This window comes from Epinephelus fuscoguttatus, linkage group LG19 (assembly GCF_011397635.1).
Source record: "Epinephelus fuscoguttatus linkage group LG19, E.fuscoguttatus.final_Chr_v1".
NCBI classification, from domain to species: Eukaryota; Metazoa; Chordata; class Actinopteri; order Perciformes; family Serranidae; genus Epinephelus; species Epinephelus fuscoguttatus.
The window spans coordinates 20,440,664-20,455,610 of NC_064770.1; the positions used below are offsets into that span (position 1 = coordinate 20,440,664).

The 14,947-nt window shown below is 42.3% G+C and overlaps 1 protein-coding gene across 4 annotated transcripts in view; it reads right to left on the reverse strand.

Annotated features, from left to right (window-relative positions):
• Positions 1–1,784: 1,784 nt before the first annotated feature.
• Positions 1,785–14,947, reverse strand: part of brd4 (bromodomain containing 4) — a 42,143-nt gene continuing 28,980 nt past the window's right edge. For 2 of the 4 annotated variants that reach the window (XM_049561792.1, XM_049561789.1), the window contains exons 6-19: positions 14,561–14,944; positions 14,331–14,459; positions 12,267–12,497; positions 11,945–12,174; positions 9,743–10,074; positions 9,494–9,589; positions 9,026–9,412; positions 7,071–7,928; positions 6,880–6,977; positions 6,636–6,786; positions 6,389–6,519; positions 6,048–6,253; positions 4,707–4,968; positions 1,785–2,943 (exon numbers count right to left, since the gene is read on the reverse strand). In XM_049561792.1, the coding sequence (XP_049417749.1) occupies positions 2,875–2,943; positions 4,707–4,968; positions 6,048–6,253; positions 6,389–6,519; positions 6,636–6,786; positions 6,880–6,977; positions 7,071–7,928; positions 9,026–9,412; positions 9,494–9,589; positions 9,743–10,074; positions 11,945–12,174; positions 12,267–12,497; positions 14,331–14,459; positions 14,561–14,944 (3,564 nt within the window). In that variant the 3' untranslated portion in view covers positions 1,785–2,874. The remainder of the gene's footprint in view (positions 2,944–4,706; positions 4,969–6,047; positions 6,254–6,388; positions 6,520–6,635; positions 6,787–6,879; positions 6,978–7,070; positions 7,929–9,025; positions 9,413–9,493; positions 9,590–9,742; positions 10,075–11,944; positions 12,175–12,266; positions 12,498–14,330; positions 14,460–14,560; positions 14,945–14,947) is intronic. The other 2 variants (XM_049561790.1, XM_049561791.1) reach the window with 2 other exon arrangements.

Here is a 14,947-nt window from a genome sequence, read left to right on the forward strand (position 1 = left end):
AGTGTTTGTCTGTGAATGCTGCGAGTTATAGTGAAGCTGATTTGTGTACTTGTGTTTGAAGTTGTCTCTATTAAGCCATGTTTAATGTGTGTTTAATGTGTGTTTTGAATCAAGTAAATGTTACAGCACTTCACAGAAACTCAGCCACCGACTAGTGTTTTGGAGGTGTAACTGCAGTGGCACAGGCACACCACTGCATAAGTAGAAACGGCATAGGCTACACAACTATAAATCCCGCTTAGAAATGAGTGAGTACATTACTTCCAAGAGGCATTTCAAATAAAATAAAGAGACAGAATTTCGTTTATTTTTTTATTTTCTATAAAAGAGATGAGTTTATTCAATGATCATAACAGACTGAATCAGAGACCTCGATAGACCACTCACATACCAAACAATAAATCGAGGAAAATGTTTGAAACAAAACCCCCAAAACAGAACAAATGTAACACAAAATAAAATACCTGAATAAAGCAAACTCTGGGCTGAGCTGCAGGTCAGCACATTCTCTGTAGAACTCATGGCACATTATGTCCAACAGTTATCGTGAAAAGGAAAGAGGCTAAAAGGAATGAAGGTTTTTTTTTTGTTGTCTAACCCTTTTCAAAAACCAGTCTAATAATAAAAATTCTATATTCATATATGGTGGACTTCATAGTGAATTAGAAAGGTGACTTTAAGCACAGGAACAAGTTCTCCTGAAGTACTGTTTATCTGTTTACGCTCCTCATCAATAGAATGCTTATCTACATCGGGGAACATGCCTCCTGCACCACACACTTTAATATATATATAAAAAAAAAAAAAAAAAAAAAAAATCAACAAAAACAAAACACACAGTCACGCAGCCCTCCAAATTTACACAGTCACACTCACAGACCAAACGCTAGTGTGGCAACGCTGAAACATATCTACCTAAAATCCGCTGATTGAACAAAATGAGAAAGTTGTTGTCAGATGTGTACACTCATAGAAGTCCAGCTAAAACTAAATTTAAAACCCGAATATTGACAACGGGTAAAATATAAAACGCTGTCTTTTCCTTTTTTTGTTTCTTTTTTTTTTAAATTACTTTTTTATTTTTTTACACAAACTCTTTCAAAAATCTCCCTCCCCGTTCAAATATTACACCACCCAGTCCTGACCTGCCCCTTTTTCTAAACCCCCCCACCCCCTCAAAGTGTAATATAAGCCAACGAGAATTGCAATACAATACAGGCACTGGAGAAAAAACACCATAAGAGACGAGTGAAGAGGACGAGATGCATTCAGATTTCGGCCCGTCCCCGATCCAAACAATGTCTCCGAGAACAGAATTATAACTCACATCCACTATTTATCGAACAAGAACAAAGCATAAAAATCAAAACTGTTTTTTCAGAGTTTTCTGCTTCTTAACTTTTGTCTTTTTATTTTGTACTCTTGACAGTGTGCCCTCTGTGAATTAGAAGACGATGTGATGCGACTCCTTCCAGTCCCTTCAGCTATTTTGCTTTCTTTCTTTTTTTTTAAACTAAACCTGATTCAAGTTAACAGCTACAGAAAGTGTTTGTCTTATTCCCCTGATTGTTCCCGTCCTGCCTCGAGCGCTCTGCCTGTTGACATTTGATCAAAATGTCGAGGTAAGATCAGAGCGCACACGGAGGGAGCAGCGAGGGGCTCCTTATCTTCTCGTTTTTTTTTTTTTTAACTGATCCATTAGTGTGACTGTTGCAAACAGGCTGATGATATCCAACGTTATGTCTCGAAGTGTAATACAATAAATGGTGCAAAACTTGTAGTGAAATATTCCAACTAAAGCTTTCCCCCCTTCTCTTCAGCTAACAAGTTCCTGTTGTAGCTTTAACTAAAAAAAAAAAAAAAATACAAGGCAGGATGAAAACTTGATTCTGTTTTTGATAAATACTTGCTGGATCTATGTTAATGCATATATTCAGGGTTGTTTTTTGACACTAGCTACCTACCATGTTTTAGGACAAGTAATTTAGCATAAAAGATAATGGGTTTGTTTGGCATAGACATAGGTGGTGGAGTGTGATGGTGCGATTCAAAGACCTAAAGAGGAAAAAAGAAAAAGAAAGATCCAAAATAAACAGTTATCGTAGTATAAGAAAATACTTCTTTACAGTAGATACTAGATGATGAAAAAAGGTCTGCTCCTACTCCTGGTTGTAAATGTTATTGGTTTGTCCATGTGTGCAGGCCACAGAACATAATGGTCTGTTTAGGAAAAGAGGTGTAAGGCAAACTGTACCTTCTCTGCTGAGAAATATACATGATTTACAGTGTGGAAGTTGCCCTGCCCGCCCGCCCTGCCCACCCCCGATCCATATCATTTGTTCACTTACAACAATCAAAACAAAACAGAACATAAAAGACCAGTCTTCTTCACCACCTCAGACATCTGGCAGTTTCAAAAACACCTCTGCGCAGTCTGTCAGTACATTATCAGAGCATTTTCATAGTTATTGGGATGTCCTTACTCTTGCGATTTATCGTTGCGCCCACAAACATTGTTAAGAAGCAAGTGACAAAGGCAACTGTGCCGACAGGGGTCCTCTGCTTCCCGTTACGAGATGTCTGGCAGGCGATTCCCAGGAAATGACATCCAGAACAATGAGACTGTCCCCCGTTGTGTTGTGGGTGTGTGTGTGTGTTCAGTCCACAGGGGCACAGCGACATGTGAGCGCCCGTCCAGCGTTTGTACTCCGAGGGCCCGTCACATCTACATAACAGTCCGTGTCCCTCTGTGGTGCATGTTCGCCAAATCTCTCTTTAGAGGAAGTTTACATTATCAAAGTTTTTTCTTTCTTCTTTTTTTTTTTTTCTTTTTAGGTGTTTTTTTTTGCAGTTACGTTTCCGTTGCTCCTCTACTCAAAACAGGTTCTCCTCAAAGATAGCCATTAAGTCACTTTGGAAATTCATGTCAATAGTTGCCGCCATCTGGAGAGAGAAAAGAACAAGTCAGCATTTCTTTTACGTTCATTACTCCTGAGTGCATCTACAACTTCTGGAAAAGCTACAAATATAAGTACAATTATGAACAGTTATTGCTTCTGTTTGTGTTTAAGTTAAGCTCCTCATCTGTGGCGCACATCTGTGACAATTCACACTATCTTCTGCATTACATGTTATAATAAAGATGTTTACACACCAGAGACTTTTCATTCATTATTCCATACACACGTTACATACGTAACAGCTTTTTCTAAGAGTTTTAGCCATCAGTCCACACAATCTGCATTTTAACTCTGTCCAGGGTGAAGATATACAGAAACTCAGTTGTCAGAGTCTACATGTACAGAGAAAGAATTAAGTTTTAGGCTTATAACATATGTTATGTTATGTTTGTGACGCATCACAAATAAGGCAGCATTTCATGCAATGTCGGGCATGGCCAAAATAGTGCTGGTTCTAACCTTGCAAACAGGACTTTTTACATGTTTACACATAAATGTGCAGTTACTCCAGGCAGGGAGCCTTTTGGTAATAGCTTTTTCTTCCAGGCTGCCGATTGGCCAACAGCTACTACTTCTTCTTCTTCTTCTTGCCTTATATCTGTTACATTGCCTCCTGCTGGTCTGGCATGCTCTTGACAGCGCTTCAATTGTGTTTTTGCATTTTCATTTTGACAGAGATTTTTCATAGCAGTGTGTGTGGTAGGGATTAACTTCATGCAAAAATACTCATGTCTGTGTGGACTGTTGTTTTTGTCACGAGTACTATCACACAGAATATTATGCTGCAAAAAAGTGACACAGCATAATATTTTTTTCAAAACCATGATGTTGATTTTTCTGACCTTTTGCACTATGAATAAAGGCATCAACCAATCATGTTGCACCTGTACTTGAGAGAATTATAAAACAACACAGACCACAGTCCTTCACCAGGTTGTGTACACACGTAAGTAACCTGCAAAAACCTGTCTAACAAGTAAAAATATGTATATAATCAGATAATTTCAAAGGTACTGGCATGGGTAAAAATAAACTGCACGTGGGCAGACAGCAGGTGAGAAAATTTTTTTTTTCATTTTCAGAATAAAACAAATGAAAAAGATGTATGTGTGTCATATTTTGACATCTAAATCACTATTATGTAGCTGCAATTCCTTTTATTTTGAAATTCAATGACACAACTTTGACCTCATCGTCAAATCCCTCACCATTGTGGAGGACTTCAGAGATGAAATTTTGCAGTCTGAGGATGAGGTGGCAGCCTACAACGAGTTCAAGACACCCATGGAGGATCCTTTTGAGGTTTTATGGTGTTGGAAGGAGCAAGCTAAAATATTTCCTACCCTGGGAGCGATTGTGCGAAATGTTTTTGTCATCCTGGCATTGAGCACAGCCAGTTAAAGAGACTTTACCTCTGCTGGATTTGTAATTCAAGACCGGAGACCCTAGCGTAATGTGAGTGACTGTAGCCTGTGTGTGGGTGCAGGTTTTCAAAAATGGGCAAGTGCAGGACTCTGGTGCAGATCAGATCCACTGTGGCAGCAAGTCAATCTGCATCAAAACCTTTCACTGAACAAGTGTTACAACTATCACAATTCCGCATCGCTGGTGGTATGAAAAGTTGTGATGTTAAATATTCATATTTCGCCTGTTTGTGTCTTTGATACGTCACACCCCTGGTGTGTAAAGGCCTTTAGCATCATATTTAACTCCATAAAATTAAAGAGTGTTAAACAATTATCTCACCGCTTCTCGCCTCCTCCTCTCCTGCTCTCGGCGGCGTGCTAGCTCCCTCTGTTGGTCGAGTGGGTTCTGTGCAGTGGGCTGAGGCGGAGTGGGGGGTTGTGGAGGCTGCTGGATGGCAGCTGGCTGTGGCTCCTGCTGTTGCTGCTGCTGCTGCTGTTGTTGCTGTTGTGAAGGAGCTTGAATGTGTTGCTGCTCCAGACGTCTGCGTGGCTCCTCATGCACCCTTCTGCTTGGCTCCATGATGTCCTCTTCATCTCGACCTCTGAAAAACATTCAGGACAATAATTCACATTAGGTGAGTCAAATACGTGTGACATTGCTGCAGAGGGTTCACAGCTGGTTTCATCTTTGATGTAACGTGGAGGAAAATGGCTGACCTAAACATAAAACAACAAGGCCAGAAAAACAAGATCACTTAGAGAGAATAATAACATGGATAAAGATCTGCACAGAGATATTTTAGCTAAAGGACTCAGCAAGCTGGTTTCTAAACTGTTAAATCACACATTACACACATGGCTCAGCACGTCTATTTCCCACAGCAGAGTCTGTCCATTATAATCACCTGAAGCTACTACACTGACCACAGGAGCCCCCACGCCCATGCCCATTGCTTATCTCTATTTTTACGAGCCTGGTCTATTTTTTTCTCTACATGCTGCTCCACAGCCCTCCAACAGGTACTGTACATCATGTTTATTATTAAGGAGTTTAATGATTACAAGATCTTTACCATCTGTGGCCTATTAAAAGAGCTATTAAACAACATTAGCTCAGCCTTGTCAGTTTCAGTTGAGGCAGGGTATTAAAAGCATGATTAAAACCGCACTGAAAATATGTAATGGCTTGAGCAAGAGTAGATGTCCATATGTACTCTCTGATGCCAATAGTTCAGGACTAACATCATGCCCCACCAAGCAATGCATGTAATTGGTGAGAATATTTTATTTAATTCTGAATCTTATAGTTCAGAAAAATTAATAGGGGCCATAGCCTGGAAACACAGTTATCTTTCCATACTGTCTTTTCTTTGTTCCATACTTATTCAGACATGGAAATGACTAAAATCAAACTTCATACTTTTCCACACTGTGCTGGAACCCTGGGCCCTACAATACAGCCACTAGAGGGCGAAACACTTCACCTCATAGTACACTGTTTGCCATGTTTTCTTTATCAGCCCACACAAGTACATTCACAGTGCATTTTTGTCTTACAGTTATTACTGAGATTGACAATATACAACAAATTAAGGACAGGTGTTTCTCCTCAAAACACTATATTTCCTTCATGAGGTAAATATGTGGCACCTTTATTTTGTGTTCTTCTGGGCAACCTTACCGTAGTTTGTCCTGCTCTCTGCGCAGCCTGTCTTTTTCCGCTTGCTCGGCTTGGGCCTTCAGGGCTTTCTCCCTCTCCTCTTTCTCACGGGCGGCACGACGGAACTGCTCGAAACTGTCGCTCGATGACTTCACTGCAGATAAGGGTGTAGACGTAGACTTTTGTGCCAGGCTGGCCCATGAACCCATATTCTTCAGTTTCACATCCTGAGAGAAGACGCACAGAGACAGGAAGAAAATTCATCATCAATCATTACCAAAAATCTTGCGAGATGCAACGCAATGAAGTTCACACATTAGGAACTGAGAGAGGTGTGTGAGATAATTTTAAAAACCACTCACCTGTACCTTTTTGGGGGCAATGGGCGCCTTGGACTCCTGTTTGAACTTCTCCTTGTCTTGCAAAGAGGAGGGTGGTCCACTGGACTCGGAGGAGCGGATGACAGGTCGCAAGCCGTCCATAGACTTCACATCTGCTCAACACAAGTACGCATACACATACAGAGTCTCAGTATCTTTTATGGCTCCTTCTTCTTATGCATTTTGTCCACAGTAAGCCAGAGGAAAAAGAAAACGTGTTGCTACTCACTCTGTTGGCTGTGGCCTGGTTGAGAAGGCTTGTTGTCAGGATGTTTGTGATGGTCTGGTCTCATTGCAGGATTAAATGGCTCTCCTCTCATCACTGGTGATGGAGGCAGTTTCTCCTCCTTTACTCCACCATGGCTCCCAGGGGCTCTCTGCTGCGTGATAAAAAAAATGGAGTCAAAGTCAGACACAGGCATATGGAGACATAATGTTAGCCCTGCAGTAAACCGTAAAAACAAGCTTCTCACCTTTTTGTTGTGAGGTGGAGACTGGTGAGATACAGGTGGATACTGGGGAAGTTGTGGTGAATGCATCATGAGAGGGGATGGGTTGTCCCTCATGTGACCTGCCAACGAAGGAACAGAGCTTAAAACTTCAGCCAGTACAATTTTGACTTCTACAGCCAGCTACAAAAAACATTTTTGTGTCATCTTCCCACCTGCATTGTAAGGGTCGGCCTTGGTGAGGCGAGGGGAGGGCTGCTCTTGCTGCTGCTGGATGATCTGCTGTGCTTTGTTGGTGGGCATGGATACCTTGTGTTGTGATACCTGGGGCTGACCAGCTAGGCCAGTACCCTGCTGGTAGTTCATTTGTTGCGATTGTGGCTGCTGTTGCTGCGGCTGAGCATGCTGCATGTGGCGGGCCTGGTGTAGAGGCATCTGTTGGGGCGGGGCCTGATGCGACGGGGCTGGCTGAGCCTGGGATTGAATAGGAAGCTGGGGAGGAGGCAGCGTGGTCTGGGAGGAGAGTTGAGACGGTGTCTGTACAGACTGCAGTAGGGAGATCTGTCCTGGTTGTTGTTGTTGCTGCTGCTGCTGCTGACGAGCCTGCGCCTGGAGCGACTGCATGGACTGCTGGGGCTGACGGGCTTGTTGGAACTGCTGCAGGTATAACTGTACTTGGTTCAGAGGCGTTGTAGACCCTGGCTCTTCATCATCCTCCAGCAGCATCTGGGGAGGCTGGGAAGACAGCAAGCCCTGGGGTGTGAGCGTTGGAGGTGACATAGGCCGCTGGTGCAGGGGCTGAGGAGGGTGGAGGATCTGAGAGGGGAGCTGGTGCTGTGGTGGTGGTGGTGCTGCTGCCTGGGGCTGGAGCTGCTGCTGCTGCTGCTGCTGCTGCTGTTGTTGTTGCTGCTGCTGTTGCTGCTGCTGCTGCTGTTGTTGCTGCTGCTGCTGCTGCTGCAGCAGAGTTGGCTGCTGCTGAGGAGGTGCTGGTTGCTGCTGAGGGGGTTTGGGATGAAGAGGCGCTGCCTTGTGACTGGGTCGAGAAGGCTGCTGAGGCATGGAAATGTGCAAGGCTGAGGTTGCACAGTTCCAGGAAAAGAAGAAGAAACAAAATGTATAATTAACACAAATTTATTATTCCAAAATCATCTTCCTCCAGGTGATGTTTTTTGTAATTGTGATCATTCACATGTTAACTGAGAAAAAAGGAAAATACCAGTTCAATTTGTAAAATGTGTAAATGCATTTTACAGTTATTTTGTGGGAACTGATAAAAACAGCATTTTTTGTAAATGCTCCCCACTGTGACACACAATCTGACAAGTACAAGCCAGTGGTGATTTATAGATCCTACTGTAGCATCAGTGCTTGTTTATCTATTTTCTGAAGCACAAAAAATGGTGAGTAAAAATCTAATACAAGAAAAAGGAGCGGCTGTGTTGATCAAATTGGAGAACGGTTGGACCGCTGGCCAAGATGACATTTTCAGATGACATTACTGATGTCATCTTGGTATCAACCTAAAAACTGCTACAATGATCAATGAGACATAATTGAGCATGGGAATGGCCATTATATGCTTCAGTCATACTGTTCTAGGCCCTTGTGCACTCTAAACTCTATAAGTTTGAATAGGCACCTAACGAAAACACAATTTTTAACACAGTGACGAGAAAAATTTGACTGACAGTGCTGAGCTGCATCTCAAATTAATCTTAGGTACCCTGCTTTCAGATGATGTATGTGGCATAAACTGTTCACTTGCTATCTCCCCATAAAGATCCCCTGTGCCCTAAAAAAAAACAAGACAAACATGGCTCTGTGGTGGGTCTCAGAGTGAAATGTTGAGTTTATTCTAGTAATGATGTGGTTCTTTGTGTTCTTCTGAGAGAATAGCATGAGGTCTGATTAATTGAATCTTTAAGTTATGGTGGGTCACGTGTGTGTTTCAGTTAACATGGGTTGATCATTTAACTATTCAGTGTTATGTTGAATATATTTTCTGCCATTTATGGAGACATAGTGTGTGCCCATTTGAAAAAGCACGGGGACTGGTTATAATTCTTCCAGGGATTGCAGTTACACCTGCAGAAACAGTGAAACAATGAAAATCCAAGTACCCATTAATATTAGACCCATCAGAGGTGCAGTGGCCTGGATACAGCCTTACCTGGAGATGGGAGGACGGGATGCTGGTTGAGGAAGGGGTGGGTCTCAGGGGACACTGGCCCAGCAGAATGAGCATTGAGGTGTGGAGGTGCAGGTGAGGAGGAGTTGCCTGTGTGGTGGGACAGGTGCATGAGGGGCTGGCCGAAAGGCGGCAGGGACTCGAAGCTAGTCTCCAGTAACTGGGAAGACTCCAGAGCAGCTACAGGGGGGGCGATGAAGCCTGCAGGAGAGGGCTGATGCTGCTGCTTCATCTGACTGCTGGACTGAAGGCCTGCAATTTGGGAATGAAGCCCAGTCTGAGTGGGGCCACTCTGAGCGTGTACATGAGGATGTGTCTTCTTCCCCTCCTTCACAGACGGGCCCTTCTTCTTCTGATGCTTTATTATTCCTGAAAAATTGAAATAAAGGTTAGTCACTTAAAGTAATAGCGCATTTTTTATTGTGGGCATTAGAATAGTCAGTGAGTCACCTGTCCCCTCAGCTTCACTTTCTGAACTGGAGCCACTGCTCTCTGAAGAGGATCCAGTCTTTTTGGAGGTAGCCATGGACTCCACAGGCTTCTCAACTGCAAAACAGAAACTTTGTGCTCATGCATTGCCAAAACAAAGCATCAAATGTGAAACTGCTCATAGTAATTTCACATTCTAAATAAATTAGAGAATCACACACTCAGGTGTTTGCACAGAGAGTGACCATTTCTCCTTGCTGGCTTCCTTACCTGGAACCTTCTTCTTCTTTCGGAGGCAGGAGGACACATATCTCTCCAGCTCGCGCAGAGTCGAAGGCTTTAGTGTCTCAAAGTCAATCTCAATCTCGTCAGGGTTCGAGTTTTTGAGTGAGGGCTCTCTGGACTGGATGATATGCACTACGCGGCCGAGCTTGTCACCGGGAAGCTTGTTGATGTCCAAGCTCAGCTGCCTCTTCTCTTCATACGTCATAGGCTTGCACTTTTCCCCTGTCGCTGATGACCCAGCAGCCCCCAGATCATCTTCCAAGTTGGGAACCGGCAGCACGTTGGAAGGATGATTGCTTTTCATCGATTCCTTTTTACTAGAGGCAAAACACAAAACACAAAAGTGTAATTTGTCAACATGTAATACTGACTAGTCTTAATTTAAATCGTAACTTCAGGGACACAGCTCCAAGTATTTTACAACTAAACATGGATGAATTTTAACAAGTGCAGGTGAAGAAGACATAATGCAGATAACCTACCAATCATAGAACATACTCCACTGGTATAACGTGGCTACACTGAAGACGTAGCAGATGTGGACTGTTAGTGGAGCAGCTTTTTACACATAAAGTGGGTTTTAAAGTGTCTATTTGTTTTTTTTAATTAAACTACTGATACAGAGGAAATTACTGTCTAATAACACCAACACATTGTTGTTGTTTTTTATTCAGTTTTTCTTTTTTTAAGAACAATATTTCTTTTTTATAATTACCTTTGGTAAGAGAGGTAGATATACTGTATAGCCACGGATTTGAGCACATGTATGATGAATAAAGAGAGAGCTATCCGAAGTCAAAAAATAAATCAATAAATAAATGCAACAGCGTATCATATCACCATGTAAAGAATCAGAGTCAGTCCTGACCTCTCTGGGGCCCTATGCAAAATTCTGCTGAGGTGCCCTCCTATCTGAGCCATGAGCAAATCATTTGTCACTGCCACACAGTCACACCTGACACCCCAGTGCTCCCACTACAACCCTCCCTACTTAAAAACAGTTTGCTCCATCTGTTGGGCTGAGGATAAGCAGACCTTTACAGAACAGAATGAGGTATAAACACTATTTATACTAAAGCTTGGCTAAACACTTTATGGTTATTATTTACTAAGAAATGTGCATCCATATTGTCTAGTGTACCAGCTAATCAACATTTCTAATTTCATATGTAATCAATATTCACTGCTCTCCATTCTGCATCAGTCCGTAGTTATAACTAAACCTTGACCGAAAGAATAGATCATCTTTTTCTTGTTTTAAAATTATGTCCACCTATGAGAAATGCTCATATATTGTCTAGACTGGTCCCCAAAGAGGTTGCTACTGTTGGTAAGTGCGAGATTCATTTCGTGCATGCTCATATAAACGTATGTGCATACACAATGTAGTCATCTTTCCCCCAACCCCCACCCAAAATCTCTGAAACTAGACAATTCACACAAGTCACTCAAATTGATGTGAAAAAAAGCAACGTTTCTCTGATGCTTTGTATCCAACAGAGCTTCAGCTTTGGGGCCTGGCTCACCCTTAAGCATTTATTTTGCCAGTACCAGCTGGTGGGTGCTTAGTAGCTTTATCCCTCAGATAGTCTACTGTGGTCTGTAGAGGATAACGTGTCCATATTATAGAAGTTGGTAACAAAGCTGAAGTTTCACAGCGCTATACTGGCTAACAATCCCACACACAACCCCAAAACAAAAGCTCCGAGTCTTGTTTTGACCCAAAAAACCCTGTACTGTACATGTGCTGCAGGTGTAGCCAGTAAAAAGATACAATCCACGGGACATCCACTCCGCCAGCAGTACGCATCCATTACATCTTCAATGTTGCCACAATTTCAGAATTGAAAACAATCTCTCAACAAAAAACAGTGTCAGCTCAAAGACACCAACTGATCATCTTCTTGAAATACACTAATAAATATTTTAAGGATAATAACTCTTAACAAAAAAAAAAAAACCCATATGTAATACATGTCTTCAGATGACCGGACATGACTTCAGAATTACTCTCAACCATGGTCACAATTACACAGTGAAAACATAAAAGCATAACAAAAGGGGGGATTTAAACGTCAGTAAGGGTAATACAGAATTGTGTAAAGCCAAGATGATGGTTAAGGAAACATCTAATATCAAAGACTTGCTCTTACAGACTGCCTGTGGTGAAGTAAATTTAAAACCCACCTGGGTTTCTTCTTGGGAACAACCTCTTTGTTGTTATTGTTACTGTTCTTGGTCTTCTTGGAGAGCTGCGGAACAGGTGTAGCATCCTGGATCTCATCTACAAGGCCAGACACGCCTCCTTTCTTCTTATGCTTTTCTTTCTTCTTCTCCTTCTTTTCCTTCTCTTTTCTCTTTGGTTTGCTGGCTTGTGGTTGGGACAAGGCAGCCAGCTGCTCGTGGACAGCCTTCAACTGTGTCAAGAGAGGAGACGGGTTCTCAACAAAGAGTAATAAAGGCTTGACAACTAATTTGCCGCTACCTTGATACTACTCTGGTCACTGACCTGCTCCTGGAGCTCTGCCAACCTCTGCGCTCTCTCCTCTTCAGAGTCATCTGTGGAAGACTCAGACTCAGAGGACGAGTCACTGGAGCTGTCTGAAGACGAGGCGACGTGGGCCAAAGGAGGCTGGGGCTTGACGGGGGCAGGATGGTGAAGTGTAGGAGCTGGGGCAGGTACCAGAGGCTTGCTCTCAGGTTCATCTGGCATCTTGGCAAAGCGCATCTCAAAGACATCCTGTAAAATGAAAAGAAACAAACAAGCTGAGCAAAACGTATGTGACGTTTGTAGGAACAGACTCAAAACACTACAACATTAATACAGAAATTAGTCGGATGTGATGGACTAGGTGTGTTAAAATACAACAAATCTCTGGTCAAGTGTTAAATGTTGTTTCACTTCCAGATTTATAGTCAAAAACATGAAGCTGTTTGTTCAGTTTGTGAGTGAATTTAGATTTAAGATGAAGAAGTATTTGTCCCAGAGATCTTTGTATTCACAGCCAGACTTATAAACACATAGCAATATATAGCAACATACAGATGGCAACATGTACACATGGTAGCAGACAGAAAAAGTCAGTCCACAAAATCTTCACGAGCACATTCATCCAATAATCCCAGTTCTCAACAGCATCAGCGAGGCAGATTGTTCAGAGCTGCTGCAGCACGAGGAACACAAATCCTCCTGAATCAAGCTCTTTCCCTTTTAAGAGTCCTGTATCTCCGACCGAGTAATCTGAAGTGTGTGATGGCTCTGAGATTCATGTTTGATAGACTAGGTGTGGGAAGGCAGATGATTTTGGAAGCAGTATGTGTGATGCTCGTTAGTTTGTTGTTGTTGGAGATGGTTAACATGTTGAAAAAGAAGCAAGCAGGACAGTACAGCACGACGGGTTAAACGATGCTTCTGTAAAGCAACAACAGGAGTGAGGGGGCGACAGAGTGTGTTCTGAGCTCACAGAAGACATGGTGTCATCGCTGGGATTGTTTGTGGAAGTCAGTGATGAGTAAATTGGGTTAGTACATTGAGTGAGTGCTAGGGAAGCATTCCTGGCAAAACTAAGTGTTCTACTGTGACCAATATTTCACTTCCTTTCATAAACATTTATGCAAATGTTACATGCAAGCAAAATAGATCTTTCTTGCAAATGTAAACTAAAACAGTGACATGCTTTCTTACTCATTTTTCTTTCACTTAAAGCTGTAGTTAGTAACTCATATAAAAAATATACTTTTGTCATATTTGCTGAAACTATCTGTATATTCTGGTTGGGATCCCCTGCCTGACACCTTCCTCATAAAATTTTTCTTGTAATGTTCTTTTCGTTATGCCACTCTCTTCATTTTCTGGCCCTGCGGTGTCTCCCTGGCAGAGTAGGGCTGCTATTGTGACTATTGACCTGTTGCACACGTTCCTACCTACACTTTAGTTTTTATTTGCGACAGTTTAATTTGCACTACTGTATTTTATTTGCACTATGTATACTACAGGTTTTTTTATTGGGATAGTGCAACCTTAAGAAGCTTTCATTTTTTTAGCCTTACCTGTTATGATAAAGTTGATGTATTTATTTCATCCAGTAGTCTTAATTGCACTATTATATTATGCAAATCTGTGCTGTACATACTACATGGTTGTCTACTACTAATGTTCTCATTTTGCAGCTAAACAGTGCACTGAAATATGTTTCTGAAAACATCTGAGGTCAAAAAGAAGCAGTGTGGTAACAGAATCTTGATTTATATTTGATCAGCTCTGCCTTGTTTGGCAGTTTGGCTGCAGTTCATTGATTGAAATGACTGACAGCTGTGTTAGAGATACATCGGCTTTGATTGCTTGTTTCTGGTGCACCGCAGTAGATTCATAGGCCATTCACAGCCTATCAGTCTCATATACTTCTTCCAGAATATAGTGACAGTTTCAGCAAATATGACACCAAGTTATTTTCATAAAAGTTACCCAAATGTGCTTTAATACATTGCCAGCAAAATATGATGTACCTAAAGGATTGCAAACATTACGGTATGGGCTATTATAAATATAGTAGATATAAAGGACTATATTTACCTGGAGCTTGCGTGCCATAGCTACCACCTCGTGGTCTGGTGGATTATATTTGTAGCAGTTGGAAAACATTAATCGCACATCAGCAGCAAACTCCTGGGGTTCCCGGTATTGCCTGTTCTCCAGCTTGGCCTATTAAACACATCAAGGATATTAATTACTTGCCATGCCATAACTCCTCTCTATTCAGTGCCTTGTGGAACAACTGATGCGCTACGCCTTCTTTAACACACCTTGATAGTGCTGAGGTCCATTGGATATTTGATGATATCGTGATAATCATGTAGTCCCAGTGCATCCACATCAACAGGTTTGTAGAACGGCCAGGCATAAGCAGCGTGTTTCTTGGATAGCATTTCCCTGACCAGACTAGCGCAATATCCCATCTGATCCTGTGGTTTGGGGCTATGACCTCCACTTGGTCCACTTAGTCCCATCCCTATGCCTATGTGATGCTGGGAGTCCGGTGCATCCTTCTTTATCAGTTTTGAAGGCCGGGAACTCTCTCGCCTGGGTAGTGTCTTCCCAGATTTGGACTCTGCCGGTGAAGACTCACTCAGTTGGTCGTTTGCTGTGGGCGTTGTAGTGTCAGCTTTCCTTTTCTGGCTCTTTCTTTGCTA